The sequence below is a fragment of the Scomber scombrus genome, chromosome 24 (assembly GCF_963691925.1).
Source record: "Scomber scombrus chromosome 24, fScoSco1.1, whole genome shotgun sequence".
Taxonomy (NCBI): domain Eukaryota; kingdom Metazoa; phylum Chordata; class Actinopteri; order Scombriformes; family Scombridae; genus Scomber; species Scomber scombrus.
In genome coordinates this window covers 12,002,718-12,029,735 of record NC_084993.1, presented here as the reverse complement: position 1 = coordinate 12,029,735, position 27,018 = coordinate 12,002,718, and the positions used below count along the sequence as shown (strand labels likewise).

General features: G+C 40.3%; 1 protein-coding gene across 2 annotated transcripts in view; it reads right to left on the bottom strand.

Annotated features, from left to right (window-relative positions):
- Window positions 1-27,018, bottom strand: part of mgat5 (alpha-1,6-mannosylglycoprotein 6-beta-N-acetylglucosaminyltransferase) — an 85,538-nt gene that overhangs the window by 27,001 nt on the left and 31,519 nt on the right. For both annotated transcript variants that reach the window (XM_062414591.1, XM_062414592.1), the window contains exons 4-10: window positions 23,051-23,127; window positions 20,318-20,407; window positions 16,268-16,339; window positions 13,937-14,098; window positions 12,503-12,672; window positions 11,525-11,659; window positions 4,452-4,585 (exon numbers count right to left, since the gene is read on the bottom strand). In XM_062414591.1, the coding sequence (XP_062270575.1) occupies window positions 4,452-4,585; window positions 11,525-11,659; window positions 12,503-12,672; window positions 13,937-14,098; window positions 16,268-16,339; window positions 20,318-20,407; window positions 23,051-23,127 (840 nt within the window). The remainder of the gene's footprint in view (window positions 1-4,451; window positions 4,586-11,524; window positions 11,660-12,502; window positions 12,673-13,936; window positions 14,099-16,267; window positions 16,340-20,317; window positions 20,408-23,050; window positions 23,128-27,018) is intronic.

Here is a 27,018-nt window from a genome sequence, read left to right as displayed (position 1 = left end):
TGTTACATATTGCCAATTAAAGGTGATGGTAATTTATTATGGATTTTTTTTTTTTAAAGAAAAAAAAAGAATTAACTTATTTCCAGCGCATTATTTGACAAATACAGATGTGCCAGAACAGCAGCTCGGATGATTACAAAAAACTCAAAGAGACGGGGGGGTGGTCCTCGGCAGTGGGAGGAGGCGACACTAACACTCATGTACCAAACTAACTGTGTAAACAGGACAGGCTGTTAATTAGTGTTCAGCCCTCTCGATGCGTTTGGCAACAGATGCCTCCTCTCCCACTAGAGCCGCCACTCAAAACGTCACTCAGCTTGCCACAGCTTCATTCGCTATTAGCTAACAAACAGCCTGGGAGGACAGAGTTGCCTGCAAAGCAGCTGCTTTGTCGCCCTCGACAAATTTGTGAGTGCTGGGCACAAATTTACTTTGTAAGGGAAGACTGGATTCACTCCGTTGGACCGCGAGTCAATATTGGATCAACCTGGTCGAGCTTAGAGGAAATGGGTGAAGAAGTGTCGGAAATACTGTTAAGAATAGGATCCTCTCTGACGTGGTGAGAGGGACTGTTGAGGGCTGTTGAGCTCTCTGAAGCAGTGGTAGAGACTTGACAACCACAACGGCACGAGAAGGGCACCAAACATTCACAGACTGAGGATAACCTGACTGATGCTGGTCTATCAGTTAAACTTGCAGACTCATTTCACAAGGAGCTAACGTCTTTACTGGAGGCCAGATAGAAAAAGAAGAAGAAGTTAAAAAAAGAGATTTCAAACTACAAAGATGCCCAGTCAGCACTAAAGCATACTAAAGTCTCCAGTGCTTTGGAAAACTCTGCATCAAAGACTTTGTGGTCCTGCAACCTTTCCGAATAAGCCTGAAGCATGCAAATAAGCAAACTCTACCTGAAATGTTTTCAGACCGGCACCTTGGAGATTAGAACTGATGAGAACATGAAAGATACTGTAAGATTTAAGCAGGAGCTGCCAATATAATACTGATGAAAATGTAAATGCATTTAATATCTAAGTAATTCTCTATAGTAAGAAGTTATTATTTCTTTAATAGTTGGGATATAACTATTATAATCTGCCAAAGCTCTAATGACTGTGGGTCTTTTCTATCAGCATGCTGAGCTTTATATTCACAATTCAACAGTAACAGCTGTGTGGAAATTAATACTTATTGTTTGAAATGTCAAATAATTAAATGTCAGTTAGAAGTGTGAAGTATTAAACAGCAACACAAAGCTGAAAATATCCACAAGGAAAATGAGTGACTCAAATGATTAGTGTTGGAAAAGTTACTGATGACTGACTTTAGCTGATTTTAGCTACAGTATATTTCATGCAGCCTGTGACAGAAATCAACTAACAGCCACACAACCATGACAGGAAGCTTTAGCGGTTGGCAGAAACAATGCATATAGACAGATTGACAAATAGAAAACATCTGTGTGGAAATATATTATCAGTTTATCCAACAGAAATATCCAAACATGTGAAAAATCTGTTGCAAAAAGACTTTTATACTTTAAACTGCCCATAATGAGTCCAACAGTGTTATAAGAATGCGATAAGTCACTTTTGGAGGGTGACTCTGAGTTATGATTTAGGATCTTAGTGATGCTAATTGCCTGCTATGTAACAAACCACAGTAGTATTCATTTAGGTCACTGCACTGCCCACGCTTTGTGAATAATTGGAGATGCAGATGGATCAGAATAATGTCACAGCAATCGATCAGAGCAAGCATCTGTAAAGGTTTATAATGAAACAGATACATATAATTTCATTTTGAAGTGTTTGTCTTATTCTAAACAGATTCTTACTTTCCGTCTTGTAATCCCGAGGATAATAAATCACAAGAATACATTTCATGTGTTTTCAATTGTGCTGAGAAGTTTTTGTTTGTGCTTTGGACAGCATGTAGAGAAGGCGTGTTGGATAGACAAAGTCAAACAAAGAATGCACACAACACCAGCCTATTGATCCCACCCAGATGGCAAAAAACTTAAGTGGGTGTTCCTGTTGCATTATCAATCAAAGCTTTCCAGCCTCTATCTGCCTGGCACGTCTCAGGGTCAATTACATAGCTGGCAATGCCTCAAAGATGAATACTAACTGCTGCTGTGTTCAACCTCCGACCAGTATGAATCATTACTGTGCTCAGCAGCAGGGACTCACAGAAGAGAAACTATAGAAGCAGACAGAGCAGCAGCTTCTACTGTGGAGTTTCAACCTTTCAATGGATTTACAAGCAAGACTTTGTTATTTGGCCCTGTGAAGCTGTACAATGATGTGTTTAATTATAACAAGAGAAGCCTGGTAAACAAAGTGGATGTCTTGCCTCGCATATACTTGACTAAGCTTCTAAATGGGTTTCTAAAAGAGAGAAATTGTATGTCAAAGACTTTCTGTGTGACAGTACTGCAGATGGATTACAAGGATCATTATTCATAGTCATCCTTGTTTCCAAAATAATTGGATAAAGAGTCTGAAGTCAGTTTAGTTCACTTTTATATAACATACCAAAAAAGTTATTTTGAACAAACAGTTTTTAAGCTTATTAAGTGTGTAGTAAATGAACTACAGGAATGATGTCTGTCCTACAGTAAAGGTTAACTATATTATATTTGCAAGTGTTCAGCTCTCTTGATTATAAATGACTCGTGTTAGGAAACCGAGCCAACTAAACTGTTGTGCAGCCCATTCAAATACAAATTGCACACAGAAAACACTCCCTGTTATCCCAACTGTGGCCTGAATGAAATAGATAAATGAGGTCAATTTGGCCTTGTCTTGTCTTATTGGCCAGAGGCCACAGACACCCGGTTCCCCCAACCAATGATTTATGGAGCCCTGCCTAATTGTAACAAATGGACCAATCCACATCTTGAATAAATTACCCACTACCATCTGATTTGTCCATTGTTACATCTATATTCAATAAGTGATTAGAAATACAATTTAGATATCAAGGGTTCCAAATATTACAGAGCGTTTATGTTATGTTTACTCGTACAAGAATAAACCTGTGTCCGCCACACCTTGTTGAGACTATTTGTGAATAGTATTACAACACTTTGTTTATTTAATAATGCTTGCACAACCAGATGGGTGGGGTTAATGTGGAACAGACACACGCCTCCAGACCAGTTACACCGTTACTACAAATGTCTTTAATAAGGAAACTCCCATTGTAAATCCAAGCCAAGAGAAACACCTGCTCCAAAATCCACGCTTGTTTAATGTGCAAATATGATTAGACCATGGTCTGATAGCAACAAGAAACCTGTCACCACTAGTTTATCATGCGCAGAGGTGTAAATGTTAAAAGCTGTTGGGTTGCATGGTGCACATACTGCTCTGTAGCTTCAGGACAAGATGTTCAGAACGATGCTGGAAGGGGGAAAAAAAACCCCAACCTCAAATGCTTTCTCATCTCTTGTGCTTGGAAGTGATGCCATTCTGTGGTTTTAACACTCTGCCAAACCACTGTGCACTTGTTTCACCAGCGATATCATCTAACCTAGCGACTCTTAACTGGATTTTGTGTAAAGGGCCCAGTGTGCTATGAGAAAGACATACCCTATTCAGCACACAAAGGGCTTATTCAGGTGCAGTGGTATTCTGGAGAACCCCGGGCTTCACCTCGCAAACGGGGACCGCGGGGGTAACATTTCACTTTCTCTTAGCCATGGGGAAAAGGTCAGGTCCCCTTGAGGGAGTGGGGGGCCTGGCTTTCTTCTCTTCTCTGCTGCGCCACAGCCACTCATCCGCCGCAGCGAATGTGGTTGACTCCAGTTACAGAGCAGATCTCTCAGCGGGAGTGATGCACGCACACGCAGTGCAATAAAACCCCCGACGTCCTACATTCATAATAAGTAGTAAAATGCAGAGCTAGGTTCCAGCCGCGTACTTTGCTATAATCTGCTTGATGACATTCCATTAGTTTGCGCTGTGCAGGATTTTCTGAGCGTCTTATGTGTCTCGCTTCCAAGCAAAACATCCCATTCACAGGAAAAAAATTGAACTGGAACTGTTGACATGAAAACAGCCTGTGGTGTAATGTCATGATTTATACTGCGAGTAACACTGTATGGCAACATGACTTCATTTAAATAACAGAGGGGAGAACATGGCGAGGTGTTGAAATCTGTGAGAATGATGTGGTGAAGAAGTGGGCCTTCTTTCTTAACCATCCAAACAAGATGCTTTAAGAACTTTGTGTTTTTGCAATGTCACACTGTTGATTTAAATACACCAGCTCTCACTCCCTGCTTTTTTTTATTACATAAACTGTGCTTTATAAATCCAGCACGCACACCATAATTAAGCTAAATGCTCTTTTTTTTTTTAAACTACTAAGGGCTCAAGTTTAATCGTCCTTTAGTGATAGTTGAGAGAAGCAGATTTACAGTGCGTGCTGGCGCTCGGCCCACTTACGGAACATGGTGTTGAACTGCTGCGGGTTGAGGTTCCACTTCCCCCAGGGCGTTTTGTGACCCTTGGACTGGGCGTAGTGGGCGTGGTTGAACTCTGGTTCCGTGCCAAACGAATCCAGCACCCGCAACATGCACCTGTAATGTCACATAAAGACATGTGTTAATGACTGCTACGAGACAAGATGCACAGACCCAGAACTTAACATCAAATATTTCAATGAAGTCTGCTTTGAATGTTGCACAAACAACCATATAAACAGAGTATAAACCACTACAAAGTGCTTTTACACTGTAAATGCCGAAGAAATAAGCCTGATGTTTGTGTGTAATTTGGGTTTATTTGCCCAACTGAGGTTTACCACGACATCTGTGTGTGTTCCAAAAAGTAGGTTTAGTGAAAATTCTGTTTGTCAACCCTGAGCTGAGGGAAACTCTTGGTTTACTGTATGTCAGAATCTAAATCCTGGTTGAATATTAGTTTAGTCAGTCAAGGACTTTTAAAGTTACCACTTTCATGCCCATAAGTGGTTTTTTTTTTAAATAGCAGTTTTTGCCTTCTCACTCAAATATTACACAGCAGGAATTCATCCTCAACTCAGAATTCAACCTCTGCACATCCTTTATGCAAGTTCCTCTTGCTCAAAAGACTGTGACTTTGTGATTACAAAACAACTGCCAATTTGTTGTGGCATTTCCTGCACTGAAATGAGACTGCACATAAAGTGTAATCTCAGCATCATTTTAAAAATCAGTGTGAAGCTTTAAACACGAAGGATCAATGAATAATTATCACTCACGATGTGACTGGTCACACTGATGAAACATCGTTCGTATAATACTGAAGATTATTAAAATGTAATTTAAGCTGCAGTCAGATTCAACTTTATTATTAAGGAAATGTGAGTCTGGTAAACGATGAATTAATGATGACACTGATTAAAACTTTATTGTGTTAACTTACTGACACTTCCCCTCTTTGACTCAGGCTGTATTTTTTACTAAAGATAAACATGCATCGTCTGCATACGCATGCATTAATACCTCTACGTCCACTGGATTAAAATAGAGATCCTGCCTTTTATTTACCCGTTGCCATGGTGAACTGTAGTATCGTAGCTCTATGGATGATGCTGTTTTCATTCACCACACACAAATTGATTGAACTGACTTTAACCAGATGTTTTGGAGCTGAAAACTCTGAGTTTCCAATTTTAATCAACTGAGTTTATTGAACCTGATTTCTGGATTGGATCCCTGGAAAATGGATGTTACAAAGCCATTCATGCAAATGAAACGAAATAGAAAATTAAGTGCTTTTTCTGTTTTATAATGCTCTTTACATTAAGTTATAAGATTGACATGATGCAGTAGAGCTAAAAAGATATTTTTTATTACCGGAATGTATCTAGATAATTCTACTGGTACCCGTGTTAGTATTCTGTTGTATTTCTGTGTAAAATATGTCATACTCTCTTTTCTTTGGTACAGGAATTGTACAATATATCATTCAGTAATTATTTGTCTTAATTTGGAACATGAACGTCAACTGCCAGAAGTCTGTATTTAATGTGGTATTATTGCCATGTGACTCAATATGCGATGTATTAAGAAATTAAATCATTCATATTTGTTATTTTTGTAATACTAACATTCTGTGTGCAATCTTTTAGAGTTTTCAAACTGCTCCATTCAGCAACATGAAAACAGAAAGAGAAATTCTACATCCTCAGACTGAGACATAGTGAGAAGCCTGTTCTGTGGAGGTGTGAGACTGTGAATGAACATCATGGCTGACTCAAAGGTCATCTTGCAGGATTAATTAGACTACAACCAGAAGAGAGGGTGGTATATGCAGAGAACCACTCACTCATGACCTTTACTGCCACGCTTTGCATTTCACTAACTCGCTTGTTATTAGTCACTTCTCTCTTCTTTTTTTTTAGATGCTGTCCTTCACCATCTCTACATTTCTGTCGTGTGAGGATGCTGGTTTTTCAGCTTAGGGAGTTAAATATCTCACAACTATGAATGGTGCAAAGTACTGGTGAAAGACAGGAAAGAGCTTTCATCACTCTTTTTTTCAATAAGTTGCGCTAAGGCTGTTGAGATGGCAATAAACCAGTAAATCTGTCTCCTCCTCTCTTGCCATTATTCAAATTTCTTTATCTATTTCTCCTACAAACATAGCATATCTCCATGTTTCTCACTTGTCTTGACTGCAACAACATCATAAAATAATGAAGCTGTTTTATTGGCCATCGTGCGCAGGAGAACAGGTTTTTCTTCCATGTAAATAAACTCATGTGATTACAAGCTTGGATCTAGGTAGTCTCCTCAGCATTAATCACTGCGATAAGAAGAAGCCAGGTGTAAACAGATATGGGTGCCAAGCTTACACACATCTGTGCAGCTGGCTGTGTGAACTGTGAAAGGCCCCGCAGAGAGAGAGAGAGCAGGGAAACACGCTCACCGTGAGGAAACTTTGGAGCGAAATGAGAACAACAACAAAAGCAGCGTGCCCACATGTCAGCTCCGCTCGCGCCGGAGAAAAACAACCCTCATCTGTCCCCGCTAGGTATTCTCTTGAGGTGGGGATGGGGAAGTGCTGACATGATGTAAACATGGCTGCTGCGAGGCTTTCGGCACATACAGCGAGTCCGGTGAGTTGACGGTCGGGGTGTCATGATGTGGCAGCAGTTGAGGCTGTGCAGCTTCAACAAGTATGCACTTTACTGCATTATAACAAACAAGCTGGGCTGAGTGAGGATGAGTTGTTTTCAGAGTAACAGTCTCATTTCGCTGTAATGTAATCTACCTGAAGTGATCCCAAGTGGATAATGGCCATTGTAAATGATAGCTCTCTCTCTCTCGCCTCGATCATCTCTGATGTGCTATCAGAAACTATAAAATGGTCCCATAAGGATCATTTAGAAACAGTAAAATCAGATGGGAATTTGTATTGTATCTCATATGAATCTACCTGAGGATCTGTTTCATACACCTGATGTTTTCACACAGTTGAGGCTTGATGATGACATTTGAATGAATGACCTGTCAGGCTGAATTACTGCCCAATATCAGGGTTGGATTATAAAAAGTCTTCACAGGCACGTTGTGTTGCTGGGAAAGATATAATGTAATATATTATGAATTACCTTACTGGAGCTGACACCCAGCTAATAACATCTGGCTATTTATAGTGACTTTTTGATTACATTGCTGCATTGTGAACCATAAATATTTGCTTTTTTTATTGACAGTGTGTTTTACTTCATAGACTTAAACCTGTAAAACTCTTATCAAGCAATAAATTAACACCTATAAATCAAGTGACACAATCTACGCCCCTCCCCTGTTGAAACATGTTAATTAGTTTGAGGATATCCTGTAGCCAGGGTGCAGCAGGTCTGTCAACCTATGGATTTCTTAGCATGTGAATAGCAGTGAGTAAGTAAGAAGTTTGAAGGTGAGCGACTTTGAAGAAATGATTAACCCCGTGTTTGTCTGGTTTAAGGCAAACACTGCAGTGATGAGCATGGCTGTCTAACTAGTTGGCTACAGTAGTGGAGAGCATTATTCAAAGGTTAAGAGAGAGAGAGAGAGAGAGAGAGAGAGAAAGAGAGAGAGAGAGAGAGAGAGAGAGAGAGAGAGAGAGAGAGAGAGAGAGAGAGAGAGAGAGAGAGAGAGAGAGAGAGAGAGAGAGAGAGAGAGAGAGAGAGAGAGCATGTCATAACTACATTATTATGTGGCAATACAGGTTACATAAGAAAAAATGTTGTTTAGGATGGACACATCCACTGTGTTAGCCGCTACAATACAAGTCCTGCCTTGTATTGGATTTCAAGTTTAACTGAAATGACTCTGTCTGTTTCTCATGTAAAATGTTTCAAACACTAAGAATGTGTAAATCTAAGCTTTTTTAACTTCTTTCTATAGTAAAAATCTGAATGTTGTGTTAGAAAAATCTATTTTTTTCTTGTTATATTGTACTGTATCTACCTCTACACTGTAAACTCACACAAAACTGAGTTAAAATGTGCGCCCGACTGATACTGGATTTTGATATCAATACAACGTCGGATAAAACAGAATATGTACATAAAACGCACATTTTTGCATTGTGGCTATCAAAAACGTGTGACAAGGATATGTAAAGGCATGATGTTTTACAGTGCACTGAAACGGTAAACTTAACTGGTAATTTAATCATTATAAATTCCTATAAATAATAAAACATACTACAAAAAAATCATATGTGGGTCAATGACGTATAAGGATTTTCAACAACTCAATTTTAAATAATAAAAACAAGCATATCTAATGCAGTAGTTCAAACATTCAGAATGTTGTGTACCTGACAATTCATATTACAATTTGAAAGTGATTTTAGTGGGGGTTTTTCAAGATTAATTGGCACTGGCCTTAAAAAAAAGTCATTTGGTGCGACCATGATTCATCTTGAAATGTCTTATATAAATAAAAGACCATCATTTACAAAGATTTTTAAAAAATGCAAATACTTTGTTTCCAAACACTTTATATTACTGAAAAAAAAAGATGTGAAGCGTGTTAAGTAAATTAACTTATTTCAAGATGAATCATGGTCGCACCACATGACTTTTTTTTAAGGCCAGTGCCAATTAATCTTGAAAAACCCACTAAAATCACTTAATTTCAAATGTATAATATGGATCTTCAGGTACACAACATTCTGAATGTTTGAACTACTGCATTAGATATGCTTGTTTTTATTATTCTACAATTGAGTTGTTCTAAATCCTTATACGTCATTGACCCATGTACCTATATATTAAACTTGAATTAAGAAAAAAGATCAAATATACAATAACATGCTGCCTATAAAACATATCAGTGCGTATCAGATAACATGCTGATATTGATGTATCTGTGATAGGCCAATATCGGCATTTAAGTTTAATTTTCTACCAAAACTTGTCGTGTCCCGTCTGAAATGAAGGACCCATGAATGTGAAGTGGTGAATGTGGCTCTGTAATCAGTGTATAATGTGCTATGCTCCATCAGAAAGCTTATCAGGCCTAGCAGCAGTAACCTACAGGCTTATTACAGTATAACACATTCCTGCCAAAACTGTGTGAGTTTTTTAAGATGTTAACCCTTTTCTGAATTGAAAGTCACACTTCACTTGTAATGTGTGAGGAAGTGACAAACGGAAAAAAGAAAGAAAAATAAGAGAGAAGGAGATATATCAATCTTATTGTATATCATGCAACTTTTCAATTGCCCAAGTTTCATTTCTGCATTATTGCTGAGCTCAAGCAATCATCAACCATTAAGTTATTTGATGAAAGGACTAAATGAAATGGAACAACGGGGTAACATTGGCTCCAGTTTATATCCAGGAAAGAATAGCTCAGGGTATTTCCATTCCTCTGGTGTAGTATGAAACACAGTGAAGTAGTGAAAGACAGATCGCCAGAGGACTGGAGCAATAACCAAACACATTCATCACAAACGGACCTCACAGACTTTTTCCTGAATCACAAAAACTCAATCAGACAAAAAGGGAACACAGCTTAGTGTGATTTTTTTTTTTTTTTGGGGGGTGGAGATGTTCTTACATAAAGCACACATCGACGACTTTAAGTGATCTGACATAAATGTTCCATAATGCTTGAAGACGTAACGCAGCCAACAGCATCTGGACCTCACATTTTGCCTGGGGGCTGAATCAATTTCCTCGGAGCACAAAGGGAGCGGATACATTTGAAGGTGTTATGTCGCAGACAAACAAAACCTGGTGACAAGCGGGAGGAACCGCGAGGGCCATTAGTGCCCCCCAGACTTATTGTTCCTTTTCTTTTCCTGTCAGTCGGAGCTGATGAGGGCTTTTTCTAAACCCAACCAGGAAGGTCTCGTCTACAGTTCTCAAAGGAGCAATCGGAGGGGGCGAGAAAAGACTCGGCGGGTCAAAAAATCACGAACAACAGGCGCTACTTCAGTCTTTTAGGAAATTGCTGTAATGTATGAGCAGAAAATAGACTCATTGTGAGAGAGATAATAGCCGTGGCACTATTTTAGAGAACTGTACAAATGAGTGAATTCACTGACTGGCTGACATGATGATGAGAGGAAACTCAAACAAAAACTTGCAAAGCTTTTGAGCGTGACTATTAACAAAGGCTCAAGCTGAGCAGTGGAACAGCCGCTTGTGTAAAGCTGTGGTTGTACTGGGAGGCTGCCACTGTGAAGATGTGGAACTGAACTTTTTAAAGAGCGGCTGGTTAAATTAAATTACATTACAGTAGACACTCATTGCACATTGTGTTGATTCTTAAAGCTTTTCAACTGGCCAGCAGCAAGCACTCTTGTTCTTAACCACATCCTTGACACAATTTAATGTAGTAGCGATATGGTGTTTGACATTTATCATGCAGTTGATGCAATGCGTCAATTGGTGTAACCAGTGTTTTTTCATAAATATTTGATTATATACAGGAAAATAAATGTGAACTAAAATGTGGAATAAATATAATCCACTTTAGCAACGTAACACTGTTTGCTTTTAAACACATTTTTACATAATTTGTCAAAACTCAAAAATGTTATTGTACAAATACTCACAAATGTTTCTTTTCATTTGATGTTTTAAAAAAAAGGAATTATTTTCCTTAAGTGCACTTAAATATGCTGTAGGTGGATAAAATATAGAATATTTATCTTTTTTGTGGTTATACCATTTGGACATTTTTGGCATTCAGTCTTACTTTTGGTTAAAAAAAAAATGGTGCAAATGACATAAAACCAACAAAAATACAAAATGTACATTTTAACAAACCTGATGCTGCTTTTAAAACTTATATTTTAAGATATTTTTAAATTGCTCATCTTGCCAACCCTTACTTCACACTGATCCTTATATAGCAGCACATTTAAAGTTAGGAAAAAGCTAATCAATCAATAACTCCGCCAGTCTGCTTCAGTACTGTTCTAACTTTAGCAGAAATTTTTGTGGTCATGTTGGATCCCATTGCTCATAGTAAAAAAAAAATCGTGTTTCAGGGCCGTCAAATATAAAATATGAGTGTACTTACTGGTAGTGGACCCAGGAAGGCCCAAGTGTCTTCTTAAACTGGGTGAGGCCCACGATGTCGATGTAGATGAGCTCAACCACCTTGTCACCCTGGGTGGGGCAGCTGGACTTGTTGCCCATGACTTTGCGCATGATCCTGGAGAGAAATGTTATAATATGGTATGATATGATGTGTCAGAAAAGCATTCACTGTTTCCTTTAAGTCCAGCACTGCAGTAACCGTTGGATACTGGCCTGACATGACTCACAAGCTGTCAACAAACAGTGAAAATATCACCTTGCTGACAGTAACGTTTTAGGTACATTTCTCCCTCTGTTCAAAGAGCAGGGAAATGAGCTTTGGGAAGGCTATTCTGTGCAAAGTATATGAAACCTTTACTTTTAATGATAAGAAATATTAAAAAACGGAATACTTTAAAGCCAAAACCTGACAGCAAAAAGTTTTCTTCTTCTCTTTCTTCATCTGATGCAATTTTAAAGAAATACTTGCAATTCCAGCATCAGTTTTCCGCCGACTGGACATCTTTTCAGAGCATTTGTGTTTATCTCAGTTGTGATGATGTTGCAACTGAACCTTACCCAGGAGATCTGGACATTACGAATATTAAAACTGCCTGCCTTACAGCGCATTTATGCAAGAAGGGTTCAATAAAAGGTGAACTGACAGCATGAGTCAATGTGTCGGTTGGCGTTTCTAGAAAACAGTCTATCCTGAGCAATGGGTTTACTCTACCTGGAAAACCCACTGGCAAATACACAAATGACATGCAAGCGACATTTGTTTAACCTTCAGTCAAATAACCTTAAACAAATAATGGGAGCCTGTTGATTTACCTACAGATTTAAAACAATGGTGGGCCTCTTTCACCACTAGCATGAAATTAGGGGTTGCATTGGCTAATATAGCACCAGTGACTGAAAAAAGACATTTAGGGTGCATATAAGACATGATATGATACTTAATATGACTAGTACTGACTCTTTGAGCTCAGCCAGGGATGCTGAGATGCGGACGTCGTGGCCCAGCAGGTACAGCGTGGTTATGAGATCGCTCCACTGGACCAGCTCGCCCAGTGGACCTCCACTGAAGGCGTTTTCTGCTATTTTGAAGCCTGACTCCTTGGTCAGCAGGCCCAAGTGCACCAGGACCTAGGATAGGGAATAAAAGAAGGGACATTTATTTATGTTACAGTAGGAGTCAAGGGGTAGCATTACTTTTTTAGACAGATTGATGTAGGAAAAGAGGAAGGAGAAAATGTCCTTACAATAGAAGTGGAAAATAATTCAGACACCCTGCTGGTTCCCTATTTGAAAAGATTTAAATAGGGAGGGTAAAAAGCATGTTTTAACCTAGCGGGGGATTGGGAAGGCAGTTTCACTTTTCCTCTGTTTGCTGACAGGTGCACAGTGCACATGCTGAGAAAAATACACCGACTAAAGTCAAGTATGAATACACACACACACACACACACACTGAATGGGTTCGCTGAGGGGAACACAGTGTTCCACAGCAGGAGTAGAAAGTAATAGTGGGCTTTGTTAGAAGTGACCGACGCATTTTTCATTGTTGACAGCTCGCCCCAGTCCCACAGCACACTGTTGAAGGATTAATATGTGGAGATTAATATCCAAAAGAGATTAGCGGCTGAAATAAAGAACTGGCTTTGAAAGTATCTGTGCTAAGAGAGTGAAATGAGAGAGAAAATGCTCTTTGTTTAATTACAGATTGAACTGAGAACATAGAGAAGTGAGGAAGGATAGGTGAGATAAATGAATAGATGGATAGATAGAGGTGGCTTCTTCTATGGTAAACTATCTGCTTTGCTAGAGGGGATGCTGTTTTGCATCAGCACCAAAGTATCATGGGAATGCAGTGTGAATTATTCACGAGCCCAGTGGAAAGTGTGGAGTACATTATTCAGTGCTGGGAGCTGCTACCAGCTCGGGACACAATGGAATTGCTCAGTCCCTTTAGTCCTTCTCCACCAACATCTCTTCTCTGAGTTAAAGTGGGGCGGTCTACAAGTGCAAAGTGTGTGTGTGTGTGTGTCTGAGATTTTCAAAAAGTCTACAAAACAGACCATTCTCAGGAAGATAAATGGGGAAAGAAATCACACAAATAAGTTACCCATTTTTGAACTTGTTATGCCTGCACCTGTTTGTGTGTGTGCTCCATTAACTGCTGTGTACTTCTCTTAGATCCAGCTCTAAAAAGCTTAGAATTTATTGCTCTGAACACTCTGTCCAGTAGGAGTTTACTGAAAACAAAGCTCTGGCTGAGAGGCAGTGACACATAAATAAATAATAATAAATACACTTTATCAACACAAAACCCAAAAAGAGACAAATAACTGTATTAATTGTGATGCCTCAGAGCTTCTAGTACAGTAGAGTAATCTTTTCCCCTTACTACCTTCTTCCTCCGACGCTTGGCCAGGTTCTGCTTGGCGGCCAGCGAGCGGATGGCGCTGACCCACGGCTCAGCCATGCGTTTGATCCTCAGCATCATCCAGCGGAACTCCTCCCGCTGTGACATCACCCGGTAGAGCTCCTCGAAGCTGGTGCGAAACTCCGCCTGCACACACACACACACAGAGACACACACAGAGAGGCAGCATGCAACAGTGATTAACAGTCAGTGTGACCTCAGTGCAGTTTGTGTATGTTTGTATTGTGTATGATAGGAAAAAGTACAGTATGCTCCTTTATCTGCACACAAGATAGCGTGAGTGATTATCTATTTATTACATCATGTTCAGTTTATCTCATTGCCCGTTGTATTATTTGATCTACTTGTGTTTGTTTTAAGCTCTTTTATCCTTTTTTCTGTTGCATAAATCCAAGGAGATCTTTAAAATGTTATCTGATTACTGTTTTATGTAATCAAATTTCTATACTGACTACTGCATTTTCAATATGCCAAAGGGCCATTTTCTTGCCTTCAATAAGAGCTGTACTTCTGCAATTAAGTCAAAGTCAAACAAGCAGATGTTTAAGGGAAAATCCAAACTTAAATCATATATTGTGTCCTATCTGTTCAGGAAATATCTCTACATTGTTTTGGGAGTTTAAGTGATTCTGTTGACGTGACAATAAACTGTACGAGACATTTGCAGAAAAAAAGGCACAAAAATCGGATTTTTCCAGCAACAATATATGGCTCAGTTCTCTCCCCTGAGCAAAGATCTCAAAGAAACCTCAGTATAAATCTTTAAAGTGAAAACTGTGAAAGAAATATACTGAATTCAGACTATTTATGGTGACAGGAACAACAAATACTGAAGCCGTCTTAGTGCCAAGACCCGTTGTTTACGAGCAAAAGGGGCGAATACTTCAATCCAACCTTTAATAGCTGATTTACGAGAGGAGGGAGGAGGAGGAGGAGGAGGAGAGGAGATTATGTTTCAATATTTATTAACTGAGACGTGGATGAAAACATATCCTGTGTTTTAAGGGAGGTGATGTGTGATACGAAAAACAGGAACTGAAATTGAGGGTGCGGCCAACCACATTCACAGGATTTTATTCATCAACAATACACACTGCGGTACCGTAAAACTGCCTCCTCTGAATTATAAAGGTGAACATATTAAGACTTCTCATCGCTGCGTTTAAAAAAGTTCTCAGACTTTTTCCAAGGACTTGCGGACGGGGCTGAAGTGAAGAAAGACGAGCGGGTTGAATGAGACAGAGCCGGACAGAAAGACGGAGGAACCGCAGTGTCATTACCAGCTGCTAAGGTGGCTGAAACAAGGCCGTTGCAGGGCATTAGCATCCCTCACCGCGACAGGAAATCACTTCGGCGGACTGAACCTATTAAAATCTGGGCCTGAATTAAAATCTCCAAAGCCTGTCAAATGGCATCTCCCCCTCCACCCCCCTAGCCGCGGAGGGCTCGTTGCAGTTGATGCATCCAGAGAGGGGATGAAGAGTGCTTAATATTGATTCACCCGCAGCAGAGAGGTGGGGAGGCGAGGAGGAGCGGAGAGAGGAGAGGGGGTGTTTTCCAGCGCTCATGCTGTGGACTATGCAGAAGCCCGTTGGCCTAGAGGAGCGCTCTTAGTGGGGATTTGAGTGAGCTGCCGCATTGGCAGGGATAGAAGATCATTATTCCAGATTTGTCTCAAGATCCCATCACTCCCGACTTTGGTGTACGATAGCTGCTACGCTCTTTTTTTTGTTTTTTATGCTGTCGAGGCATGTTGACACGTCGGATCATTCGCCGCCTTTTTAAACCGCGGTGGAAATTGCCTCCGACGCTCTTTACTCCCTTTCGAACAATTAAAGTTAAAAACACATATACTCGCTTCCGAAATGTAATATTCTATTAAAAATGGCTTTGTCACAACATTACACAAGGATGATGGAGTGAGGCTTAACGTCAAGAGAGGCTCGGTTTAAAAAATGTATGCTAATGGAGAACCCCGCTGTCACTGAGTCTGGGGTTGTCACACACTGAAGCCTCTCTGTTATTAATACATTCAAGCCACTTGGACGTCGGCCATGACACTTGCGGGTGAGTAATCTGACACCCAAACGAACGCATACCAGTGGCTGTTTTTTCCTGCCGGCGTCTGTAAGGAGTCGCTATCCCCCAAACAAGCCTGCTTTTGTGACAATACAGATGTGTGATTGTGTGCGGTGCAGTAGTGCAGAGAGATGCTTTAGCCGTCTCCTGATGAGAGCCCTCAACTAAATGGCTCATCCTGAAAAGAGCAGGTGAAGTAGCTGCGTTGCTTCTCACCTGTCCCCTCCTGTCTATCTCCTCATTTATGGTCTTTAACCTCCAGGGCAGCCGAGGACACCAGTTCTCCACCTGTTGAACAAAGCAAAAAACACAGATTTAGTGCAGCAGAGATGGACATTACCACCTTTTACTAACACTTAAACTGAACTCACATACAAGTACAGCAAATGGAAACTTTAGTAGCTGGCTCAAAGTGAGGATTTGTTAGATTTTGCCTGTAATTTTTGAATTAGGAGAGTTATTTACTGAGATTAAAGCTATGAATCCAGCTGCAGCTATCTGATTTGCATAAAGTGCAGCTAAACAGGATCTAATGCTGCACTGAAATATCACTTGAAGAGGAGACACGTGTAGAACTGTTAGTGTGTATTCACCCTGCAAGAAAAAACTATGAGAAGAAAAGAAGTCTAAAGTTTGTACAAGTTATAAATAAAAACACTTTAAAGACATTTTTGGGAAATAAGTAAACAAAAAAATACTATAGCACTTGACTGGAGCAGCTATAAACCATTAAAGTCAGTAAAGAAACCGAACATATTTAAGGGAGAGGCCCCTGAAGGAAACAGGAAGGTAATGCTGTGTGAAATATAAACCAACCGTCACATCCCTGCTCTTTTTTTCTTTTCTTTTTTCTTTTCTTTATTGTCTTGGGCTATGGTGCTGAACAGCTACTGTAAAGTCACTTATTCATAATAAAAAGGTGTGTTTCGCCTCAAGTTAGTTAATGTATGCAGTCTGTGTTTATCATAAGCAAATGAAGTGAGTGTACAGACATGAGCACAGACCTTTAAGAGTGAAAAGGGGGGCTTGTATAGGAGACAAAAGAGGAGCTACATCATTTGTTCGATACTCACAGATAAGCTCTGACTGTCCCGTCTCACTGTGATTAAATCTGATGTATATTGTGTTACTTCTCTAGTCTCAACGTTTCCTTCCTCTTATATCAAGCATGAGTGGCATAGAAACGATTGTGTAGAAGTGTGTGTGTGTGTGTGTTTGATTTGTTGCCTGTCTCAGCTCTCAGCATTGAAGAAAGCTCTGGAGCTCTCTCCTACACGCACGCTAGTTGAGCCCTGACCCTCTACCACTGACATCCATCATAATACTCGGCCTCTCCGGTTTGCCCTTTGCTGCAAGGTTAATGCGCCGGGGCCACGATTATTAATTATACATGGCATAGGGTGAGCGTGTGTGCTTTTGAGTGTCTGTGTCGATGGATCGAGACACCGATCGCAGCTGCTTCTACATGGAAATACATGCATACTGCCATGGCAACCGTGGCCGAGGGCTGTTATATTAGCAGGAAGCAGAGGCAGAGAGTCGATACATCTGTCTTGATTTCTTACTGTTTGCTTCCTGTAAAGTCTTTCCGTTTCAGGGGCAGTAAATAGACAAGAACAGAGAGAGAGAGAAAGAGAGAGAGAAAGAGAGAGAGAAGAGGTATTTCTCCTCCTAATGGATTTTTCTGTTGTCCATCTCACTTCTATTTCTATACAGAGCATGCAAGGCTTTCTGTGTTCTTTCTCACTTCACTGCAATGCTTTCAGCATGTATACAATATTCATAACAGGTTAGCGACCTTTCCAGAAAAAAACATCAGCGCTGAAATCTTACTTTTCTTTAAGAAATATCCTGTCATCATTAACCAAGTTTGCAACAAAAAAAAAAAAAAGGAGAAGTAGAGTCTTTATTCTTGCTTGCACATGATGAAATGACTTATTGAGACAGGCGTTTTTGGTTTGGAGGAGAGCGAGAGAGAGCGAGAGAGAGCGAGGGAGAGCGAGAGAGAGAGAGAGAGAGAGAGAGAGAGAGAGAGAGAGAGAGAGAGAAGAATCAAACAGAATCAGACTCTTGGCTATGATCTACAAACAGATCTTTGAAATGATCAGTCACAGCTGGGAAGCAGGATCTGAGAAGACTGAGTGTTTAAAGAGTGTAAAAAAGCATTTATCATCAGATTGAATTTTTAGTTTAGTTTAACTAGAATTAACGGCAGGATTATGTGAATATGTGAAGAAATGACTATTGGACTGTGTTGATGTGTCTGGCGAAGACGAATCAAGCACAATGAAAAGTTTCAAAGTGTCACTTGAAGAAATACAAACTTCTACAGCAGCTTGCACATGTATTCAACTTCAGTGTTACAACCTGGAATACAAATTGACTTTATTGAGCTATTTACCATTTGATTAACACACCATGCAGAGTGCTTTGAAGGCTGAATCCTTTTTGTTGTGACAAGAGCAATTATTAAGACAAAAAGGCAGACATCTGTTTTATTCACTAGTATCCCCCCTTCCTGGGTCAATACTGGGTAGAACCACCTTTCACTGCAATTACAGCAGCAGGTATTTTGGGTTATGTTTCTACCAGATTTTCACACCTACAGACTGTAATTTCTGCCCAATCTTCCTAACAAAACAGCTCGAGCTAAATCAGACTAGCTGGAGACTAGCTTTTAAAGTCTCGCCACAGATTTACAGTTGGATTGAGGTCTGAGCCAGTCCATGACATCACCAGTCGCCTTAAACCAGTGTGACGTTCCAGTGTAGCTCTGGCTGTATGTTTAGGGTCATTATTATCCTGCTGGAAGGTGAACCTCCACCCCAGTCTTAAGTAGACTAGAATAGGTCTTTGGCTCTATCCATCTTGCCCTAAATCCTGAGCAGTTTCCTACTACCTGCTGATAAAAAGCATCCTCACAGCATGATGCTGACACCATGTTTCACTGTGAGGGTGATGTGAAGTGTTGCACAGCATTTTGCACTCAAGCTAAAAAGTTCAATTTTGGTCTAATCTGATCAGAGTACTTTCTTTCCACATGTTTGCTGTGTCTCCTCGCTCCTCCAAACAGGATCAGGGATCTTTGCAGCTCCTTCAGAGTTACCATTGACGTCTTGGTTGCTTGTCTTATTCTTTCCATTTTCTAATGGTGGATTAAATGGTGTTTCATGAGGTTATTCATACATTTACAACCTCACCCTGCTTAGTACTTCTCCACAAGTTTATCCCTGAGCTGTTCGAAGAGCTCCTTGGTCTTTATGATGCTGTTTGTTCAGTAATGTTCTCAAACAACTCTGAGAACACAACATGTTTATTTATATATACTTACACAGGACACTATATATGTTAGTTGTTAATAATGTAGAGGTTTCCTCTATGCTGACCTGCCTGCTATTTCCTTTTTGCCAAAGATATGTAGAGAGTAAGGCAGAGCAGCAAAGTCATTCCACATCCTCCCTTGTAGGCTGAAAACTCATCTCCTTAAGAAGTACCTCGCTCCGCCCCCTCCTCTCCCTCCCCTCTCCTCTCCCTCTCTTCCCACTGAATCATCTCCCCTCTCTCCCACACCATCCTCTTCAACACACTCTAATTTGCTCTCATTAAAAATGAAATCCCTTCTATCTCTCTCTCCTTTGCTCGTATTTTTAGTGCTTCATTCTTATGTGATCATTCTCAAGTTACAGAAATGTTGTCAGGGCCTCTAAACCTGCCTTTTTTTCATAATGGGCTCGTCTACGCTGCTGCTGTGGTGGCGGCGGTGCAGCAATCTCAGCTTTCTCTGGTCCTCCAACTCGCTTTAAATCATTTTAATATCAGGAGCTAAATGACTGAAACCCCGAAATGTGAAATGCAAATGTTTCGCTGATGTGTCATTCTTGAAGGTTTGTGTGGGTTTTTTTTTTTGACTGGAATTGCTCCAAATGTGTATTAATCCGCAGCTGAAAATAGTCCCCAGCAAATGCACCAACGTCACTCATGTTCTAGTCACCGCAACATGACCAATCATGGTCAGAGTCAAAGACCACTCTAAAATAAAAAGTCCTTATCTTGATTTAGCAAGGCCAATCGAGCAAGGCCACCAACCATCCCATAATACTAACTCAAACTCAGAATATACCAGTTTTAAAGTTAGAGCACACACGCCATCCATTCTGATGATTTTGCCCATGTAATAAGTGCTTAGTTGTACTCTGACCTGCCTGCATTTCCTTATTTAGTCAATTATTAGAAACATACACACACACACATACACACGGGGCTCACCTCACTGAGGTAGATGAAGTAGGAGCAGGTGGATCCATCCACGCCGTAATTGGAATAGCAGGAGTCTGAGCGCCACATCTCCTTCATCCACTGAGGAAGAACAGGAGACAGTAATATTAGAATGATAGGTCCCACATGTTTACTCACCCGCTTCATCAGTATCTGGCAGCCAAACCTAATATATCCTAATAATGTAGCTCTTTGATTGAATACAGAAAAGGTCAGATTGGCTGAAAACACATGATGCACACTTGCTAAATCTACAGCACTGACTACCAATCTGCTGTATTTTTTTCACCGTCCTCGTGGAAACAGTCCAGTTTGTTTGTTTGGCTCGGAGGAGCGGTGAGATTATGACTTAATAAGCTGTTGGCTTCGATCCCTGGAACTAAAGGGCAAATGTGGGTCTTTAAAATAAAAGAGAGACAATTTCCCCTTTTATCAACATGTGCAAGTCATCCAGAGGAACTGCCTCAGAGGCCAAAAGGAAACGAGCTAGATTGTTTGAGAGGGTGGCTCTCATGTGCAGATGGAAGAATCTGCATCCTCAGTTGATTTTTGGAGGGTAAACAGAGGTTCAAATAGGTGGGAAAAAGGTGTGGTGGACTTTAGAGAAAAAAGGAGGAATGCTCCTTTATCTCTTTATCTCCTCTTCTCTGTGATGATCTCTGGCAGGCGGATTTCGGCGAGTGACATGCTGGGGAATGTGTACAAAGCGCCGCTGAGCTAAGATGTGGACTGACAGCTATCCTGCTCACTTAGTAGGCTGGAGTACATGCAGGCTAACTTACAGTAACCTAAGGGAGCGGCACAGAGGGGAAACACAAAGCTGTTCATAGAGGGGAAACTTGGCAGATGGGCTCGGATGGTGAAGGCATGAACGTACTATTTTTTGTCGAGATAACGACCGAAGAAGTCTGTAAAACGAGGGGAAACTGATTTGTCGGATGTTACAAATTGTGCGCTGGGAGTATGATAGTAAAAACAGCTGTGGAATAGCAATTTTGATGTCTTTTTTGCTCGTTTTCTGAGTGTGTGTGTGTGTGAGTGCATGTGTGTGTGTGTGAGGCAGGCTTTGGCATCGCCTGGCGCCCAGTTGGAAATGCTGACAGTATCTGTGGAGGATTGGGACTGGCTGAGCAGATGGTGTGTGTGATAGGCCCCTATCAGCTCCAGGGAGACCCACACACACACACACACACACACACCCAAACACACACACACTGTGTGTACATGTGTGTGTGTGTCTCAGTCGAGATTATGCACCTATGTCTGTGTGTGGTCCCGCTATAGCCTCACTGTCAAAAATTGAAATGACGTGTGTGTGTGTGTGTGTGTGACATTTTGTTTTCCAGCCTGCACATGGACTGCTTGGATCTTGGGGGGAGTGTGTGAGTTTGAACTGTATTTTACTCGGGATATAGGTGGATCAAACCAGAGCTGAAAGGGAAATGAATGCTAGTCTTAGATCAGTCAGATGGATTCCAGACCCAGTGAATCACCGCTTCAACCTCTGATTCATACAGGTCTGTTGTTCTCATTGACAGCTGTTTCCCCCGGTTAGAGAGAGAAACGACCAACTGGAGCTCAGTAGGAAAAATTCAGGTTACTGTAAGTTATAAAAAATCAAGATGAAAAATAAAAGGATTGTGAGTGAGTTGTCCATTTTCTGCAAGTAGTCCGATACTTTATCTTCTGGTGCAGGATATCAGTCAAAAGTTTGGACACAGCCCCCCATTTCTATGAATGGGAAAGTGTGTCCAAATGTTTGACTGGTACTGTATGTGTCTATATAAATGATGTAGCTGTATGTTTTGAATGTAGAGTATATGCATCATTTTTACATGTAATACAGTCTACTTGTATTTTTCCCCCAATTCACTTATTTAACATACTTGTTTTTTTCTCTTTTTGTGTGTGTTAGGATTACTTCTGTATCATGAGTTATAGAAAACAGCATGTATAAAAATAACATAGAAAAAATAAAAACCCTAACCCTTAAAAGAAAAACATGTAAAAAATGTCTTGGTGGGAGGATAGCAGGATAGCTCACTTCCTTCTGATTGGTCGGGGCAAAACAAAACCGATTAACCATAAAAAGGGATATTAATAGTAGTAGAGTAACATTTTTCTTCCCTCAATTGTTTATGATAGATTTAAATGTAATTGTCACCACTGGTCGCGTTTGTAAATGTATTCTAAACGCCTGCATTTCTGCAATATGGTCCAAAGTCTGGCTTCACCAGTTAGTTAACAGGTGCATCCAGACTGCTTTCTGCCTTGATAAACATCAAGCTGTAACATACTTTGCTAGTCAACAGTCCGCACCACTGCCTTGCAAACTCCTGCGTATCACATCAACACAATATGTTACCTGTTTACGCTCCTGATGCTCTTTTTCTGGTGAAAACATTATGGTGGTAAAGCACGAGATTCTTGTTTATGCTTGTGGTGTTTTTGGTCCCTGAAGAACGTTTGTCAGTCAAACTGTGGGCGTGTGGGTACGAGGTAATTTTTTTTTTCTTCTTTTTGTTTATGGATCTTCTATTGATGTAGTTTTGAATTTCTGTAGGCACTGCTGTTTTCGTCCTGGAGCTAGCGACCTAGTTCTTTTTTATTTTATTTCAAGCAACCTATTCATAGTGATAACAACAGCGTGAAAGACAAACACGCAGAGATGGAGAGGCTGTCTTTATGCGTGTGTGTGTGTGTGTGTGTGTGTGTGTCATTCACCTTGACTTTGCCCTCGCAGTGAGGGAAACCATCCAAAGGCGGCAGCTCACACTTCTCCTGGGCTCCATTTAGGAGGTCTGGAGAGAGAGAGAAAAATAGAGAGAGAGAGAGAGGGAGAGACGATCAATAAGGTCAAATGAGTCGGCTCCAAAATTCTTTCATTGTCTGAAGGTTCAGAGGCGCCTGAGCAAGTGGAGCAAATATGTCCCCATTTTTCAATAAGGGGGAGAAAAGTCATGGTTTTGCTATATTTATCATCATACCGTCCATACAATCGCCTGATTATATTTCAAAATCAATCATTTCAGCAAATGACAAAAACAAGCTATAAAATCAAACATTTCAGACCACCCTGTGAGTTGGTTCAGTCCAACCCGTCACTGATCGTTTGCCACAGTGTGCTTTAGCTGTCAGTCACAGTCTGTCAATTCACACAAGAGTCTGACTGTTCACAAGGGTGAGAAACTGAAACTTCCTGTCTTTTGCTTTGCTGTCACTGAGATGCTGAAGTGATTTGCAAGTCAACTGAAGTTACACTATTTGAAATTTTAGCTACGGTCATTCTATGTTTCAACATTCACTAATTACTTCTCTATACATTAGGTTTAACTGTTAAGAGGAGTTTGCTGTTCCCATGTGAGATTCAATTTAACTTTATACAAACAAGAGAGTCACGGGAAATGATGCTGCATGTAATGTGCTGCGTTACCGTATGTAATTTCATCTCACTGATTGATATCAGACTGTTTACTGTTCACTCCCTTACAGCCGTGTCAGAGCTGTGTTCAACTGGACAAACACAGGCTTTCACTGTGAAGCCGTGACAGAAAAAACAATCAATTTGTCACTGAGGTCAACATTTTTTCTACACTGGCTCACCTGAGAAGTACATCAGAGTTTTACTGTCCCCTTGTATATTTTCACTAGAGATATGTAATGTTGATATATTAAATACACAAATATGCAAAATAAAAAGTAGGCACATTCTGGATCTGTAAATAAATGGTGCATACATGTTCATATTTTGTGGACAGTCAGGATACACAGGGAGAACAAAATGTACAACACTAGATGGATGACACTGATAATGAACTCTGAGACAGTGTTGAGAGATCTAGAGAAATATGCATGCTATGATAAGACAGTGAGAAAAAGAACATAATAGCATTTGTTTGTTTGGGTGTGTTCTGTCTGCTTCAATGAGCTGGACTAGAATAAATAAGTAGATGAAATGTAGAAATGCAGGATGAAACTGAAACAAGAGCGCAGTCACTGGTCCATCAGAGTTATGGGTATATTGTTTAGGATACCCATGACTGCATACTCATTGTTTAGTATACACTTTAGGACATAACTGGTTATGTTGGATGCTGGAGGTTAACGCTGACAGACAGAACAGCAGGATCTTAGTACATGATTGTTTGTTTTAAGAGATTTTTTTTAAATTATACCCTTTAAACACAGTGTGAAGCATCACTGTGTTTATTGCAGCTGGGCGATAAACACAGTGATTCTGCCTCTTCTTCCAGATGTTGTTTTCCAGAAGTGAATGTATTTCCTTTAACTAGAAGAAGGCTTTCCAGAGTAAATGTCTGACAGCCTTACTATAATCGATTCAAGCTAGCTAACTAATAACCTATTTAAAATGAATTGTTAACACCTTGCTTGGACTGAACAGCAACGAAATGTCTGATCCACTGGAAAGAGCTTACTAGCTTCTTAAGAAGTGAAAGGAACCTCCAAATAAAGAGTGGCTTCCTGCCAAAGTAGCTTGTACATAAGCAGCTCGAAGAAAAAAATAATGCCATCTCCTTGCCAAGAAACTGTAACGGATCATTTGGCTGCTCGGAGGCGACAATTTCCCCTCTAGCTCAACAGACAGACAGATAGATGACATAGCATTTCAAAGCTGTTTTAAGACTTCACATTTCCTGTCTTGTTGCTGTGATTTAATAGTTTCTCTTATCTCCAAAGACTCACTTTGAAGCTTTAACATTTGTAGGTGACACAGATGCTACCAGCGTGTTTTTCTACAGTGTGCGGTGCAGTTTCAGCACTAAAGGTCAAGCTGAACGGTGTTTGTAAGTCATTGGAATGACAACAGCAGACTGCCCATTACTCTGCGGTCAGAGGATGACTGTCGGCCAACAAGATCACCTTTGGCTCGATAATCCGAACTCCATAACAGCGGAAACCACAAAGAGCGGAGAGCTGGGCCTCATCCAGTCCGCAGCAATGTAAACTCTGACACTATCTTAACTGGGTTTTTTTTTCTCTCTTTCTACAATAAACAAAAATCACATATCTGCAGTGGGGAGGAAGGAATCTCTCTTCTCTGATGTATTTTTTCACATTGCTTCCAATATCCCTGGAAGCCAATATCACCCTTGGATTAACATTCATGGATTGCACACAGGCTTCTCTTCAATATAATCACCTTTTTGATATCCCCATTCAGAGACGTTAACGTCATCGCCGCTGACCTTTATAGCCAGTATATAAATAATGCATAATGGTAAGCTGTGCGCTGAATAGATAAAAGCTTAGAAGCAAACACCAGACTGATGTAATGAGTTTGTGAGTAGTGTTTTGGGAGGAGGGTGTGTGTGTGTTTATGGAGGTGAGTGAATGTGTGTGTGTGATGCTAATCAGCATCTCCAGCGTTGGGTCAGGCTTCTGTCTGTGGTGGGTGGAGGGTGGAGCAGGAGCTGGCCTTAATCGTTGATTCAGTTTATTTGCAGCTGCAGTAAACAGATATAACAGATATTCTACTGGTGAACTTCTTTTTTTTCTCTTTTGCTTCCCTCCCCCTCTTTCCTTCTCTGTGCTGCTCCATCATCTAAACTAGTGTGAAAAACATGTTTCAGTTTAACGCTCTCTGGCTGGCTTCCTCTGCGGTGTGTACTGTATCAGGGAGGAAGGAGAGATAAAACAGAAGTGATGACATGCTACTGACTACTACAATGAAAAACATCACCTGTTAGATGGAAAACTACCGACACAAGTTTCCACTGTTTCAGCCACCATCTAGGGAAGAAGAATAAGTCTTCATATGCTACTGTATATATTATAGTAGTATAGTATAGTAGAGTATAGTGGATGTATAATACAAAAACAATTGTTTTAAGGTAAATTTGGATAGTCTTCTATAGAAAAATGACCAATTTAGCTCCCATTTACTAGCATACTGCATTAGTGCTACACTTAGCACTGCAGAGGTGTGAATGAGTGATATGTTTTTCTTCCACGCAGCCATTTCTGGCCACAGAGAGTATATTGATAGGGCAACAGCTGAGGTTTCTATTTTTATTGTTGGGCCTGCTCAGATAATTAGCATAAGTCGCTGAGTTTTAACCCTCATTTTTAACTTGAACGTGCTACAGCTGCACGGGACACTGCTAATGATCTTAAGTTTGAGTGTATATATCTCTGCATGCTATGTTTTTTATTTCAAGTTTACTGCATATGGTGTTTTATTTTATCCTATTTTTGTCTTGTTTATTGTTGTTTCTATTTTATAGTACACTTACAACCGTACACTGATACTTTATTCCACTGTACTGCTGTGTCAATTTAAATTCTCCCTAGGGGGATCAATAAAGATACATCTTATCTTAAGTTGTCATTTAAATTGCAGCTCTTACAAACTGGAAATTGTACTCTTTGGATATAAAAATAATAAACCATTTGTGTGACTCATTTACCCAAACAAAGCAGTGAGTTTTGTTATCGCGCCCTTGAAATATCAGTTTCGAGTTTCATTATCCAGAAAATGTGATTCTTCCCATCTGCATGAAGAAAGAAACATGGAAGTCCTCCCAATACTTTGGCTTTATCCCACAAACACATGACGAGCACGTTGGACTTCGACACCATTTGGTTTCTGTTATTGTCCAAAGTAAAGGGATATGAAATGTCCTCATTCCTGGACCCAGTCTCCAGGTTATTCTAACACGTCTCCATTGTAG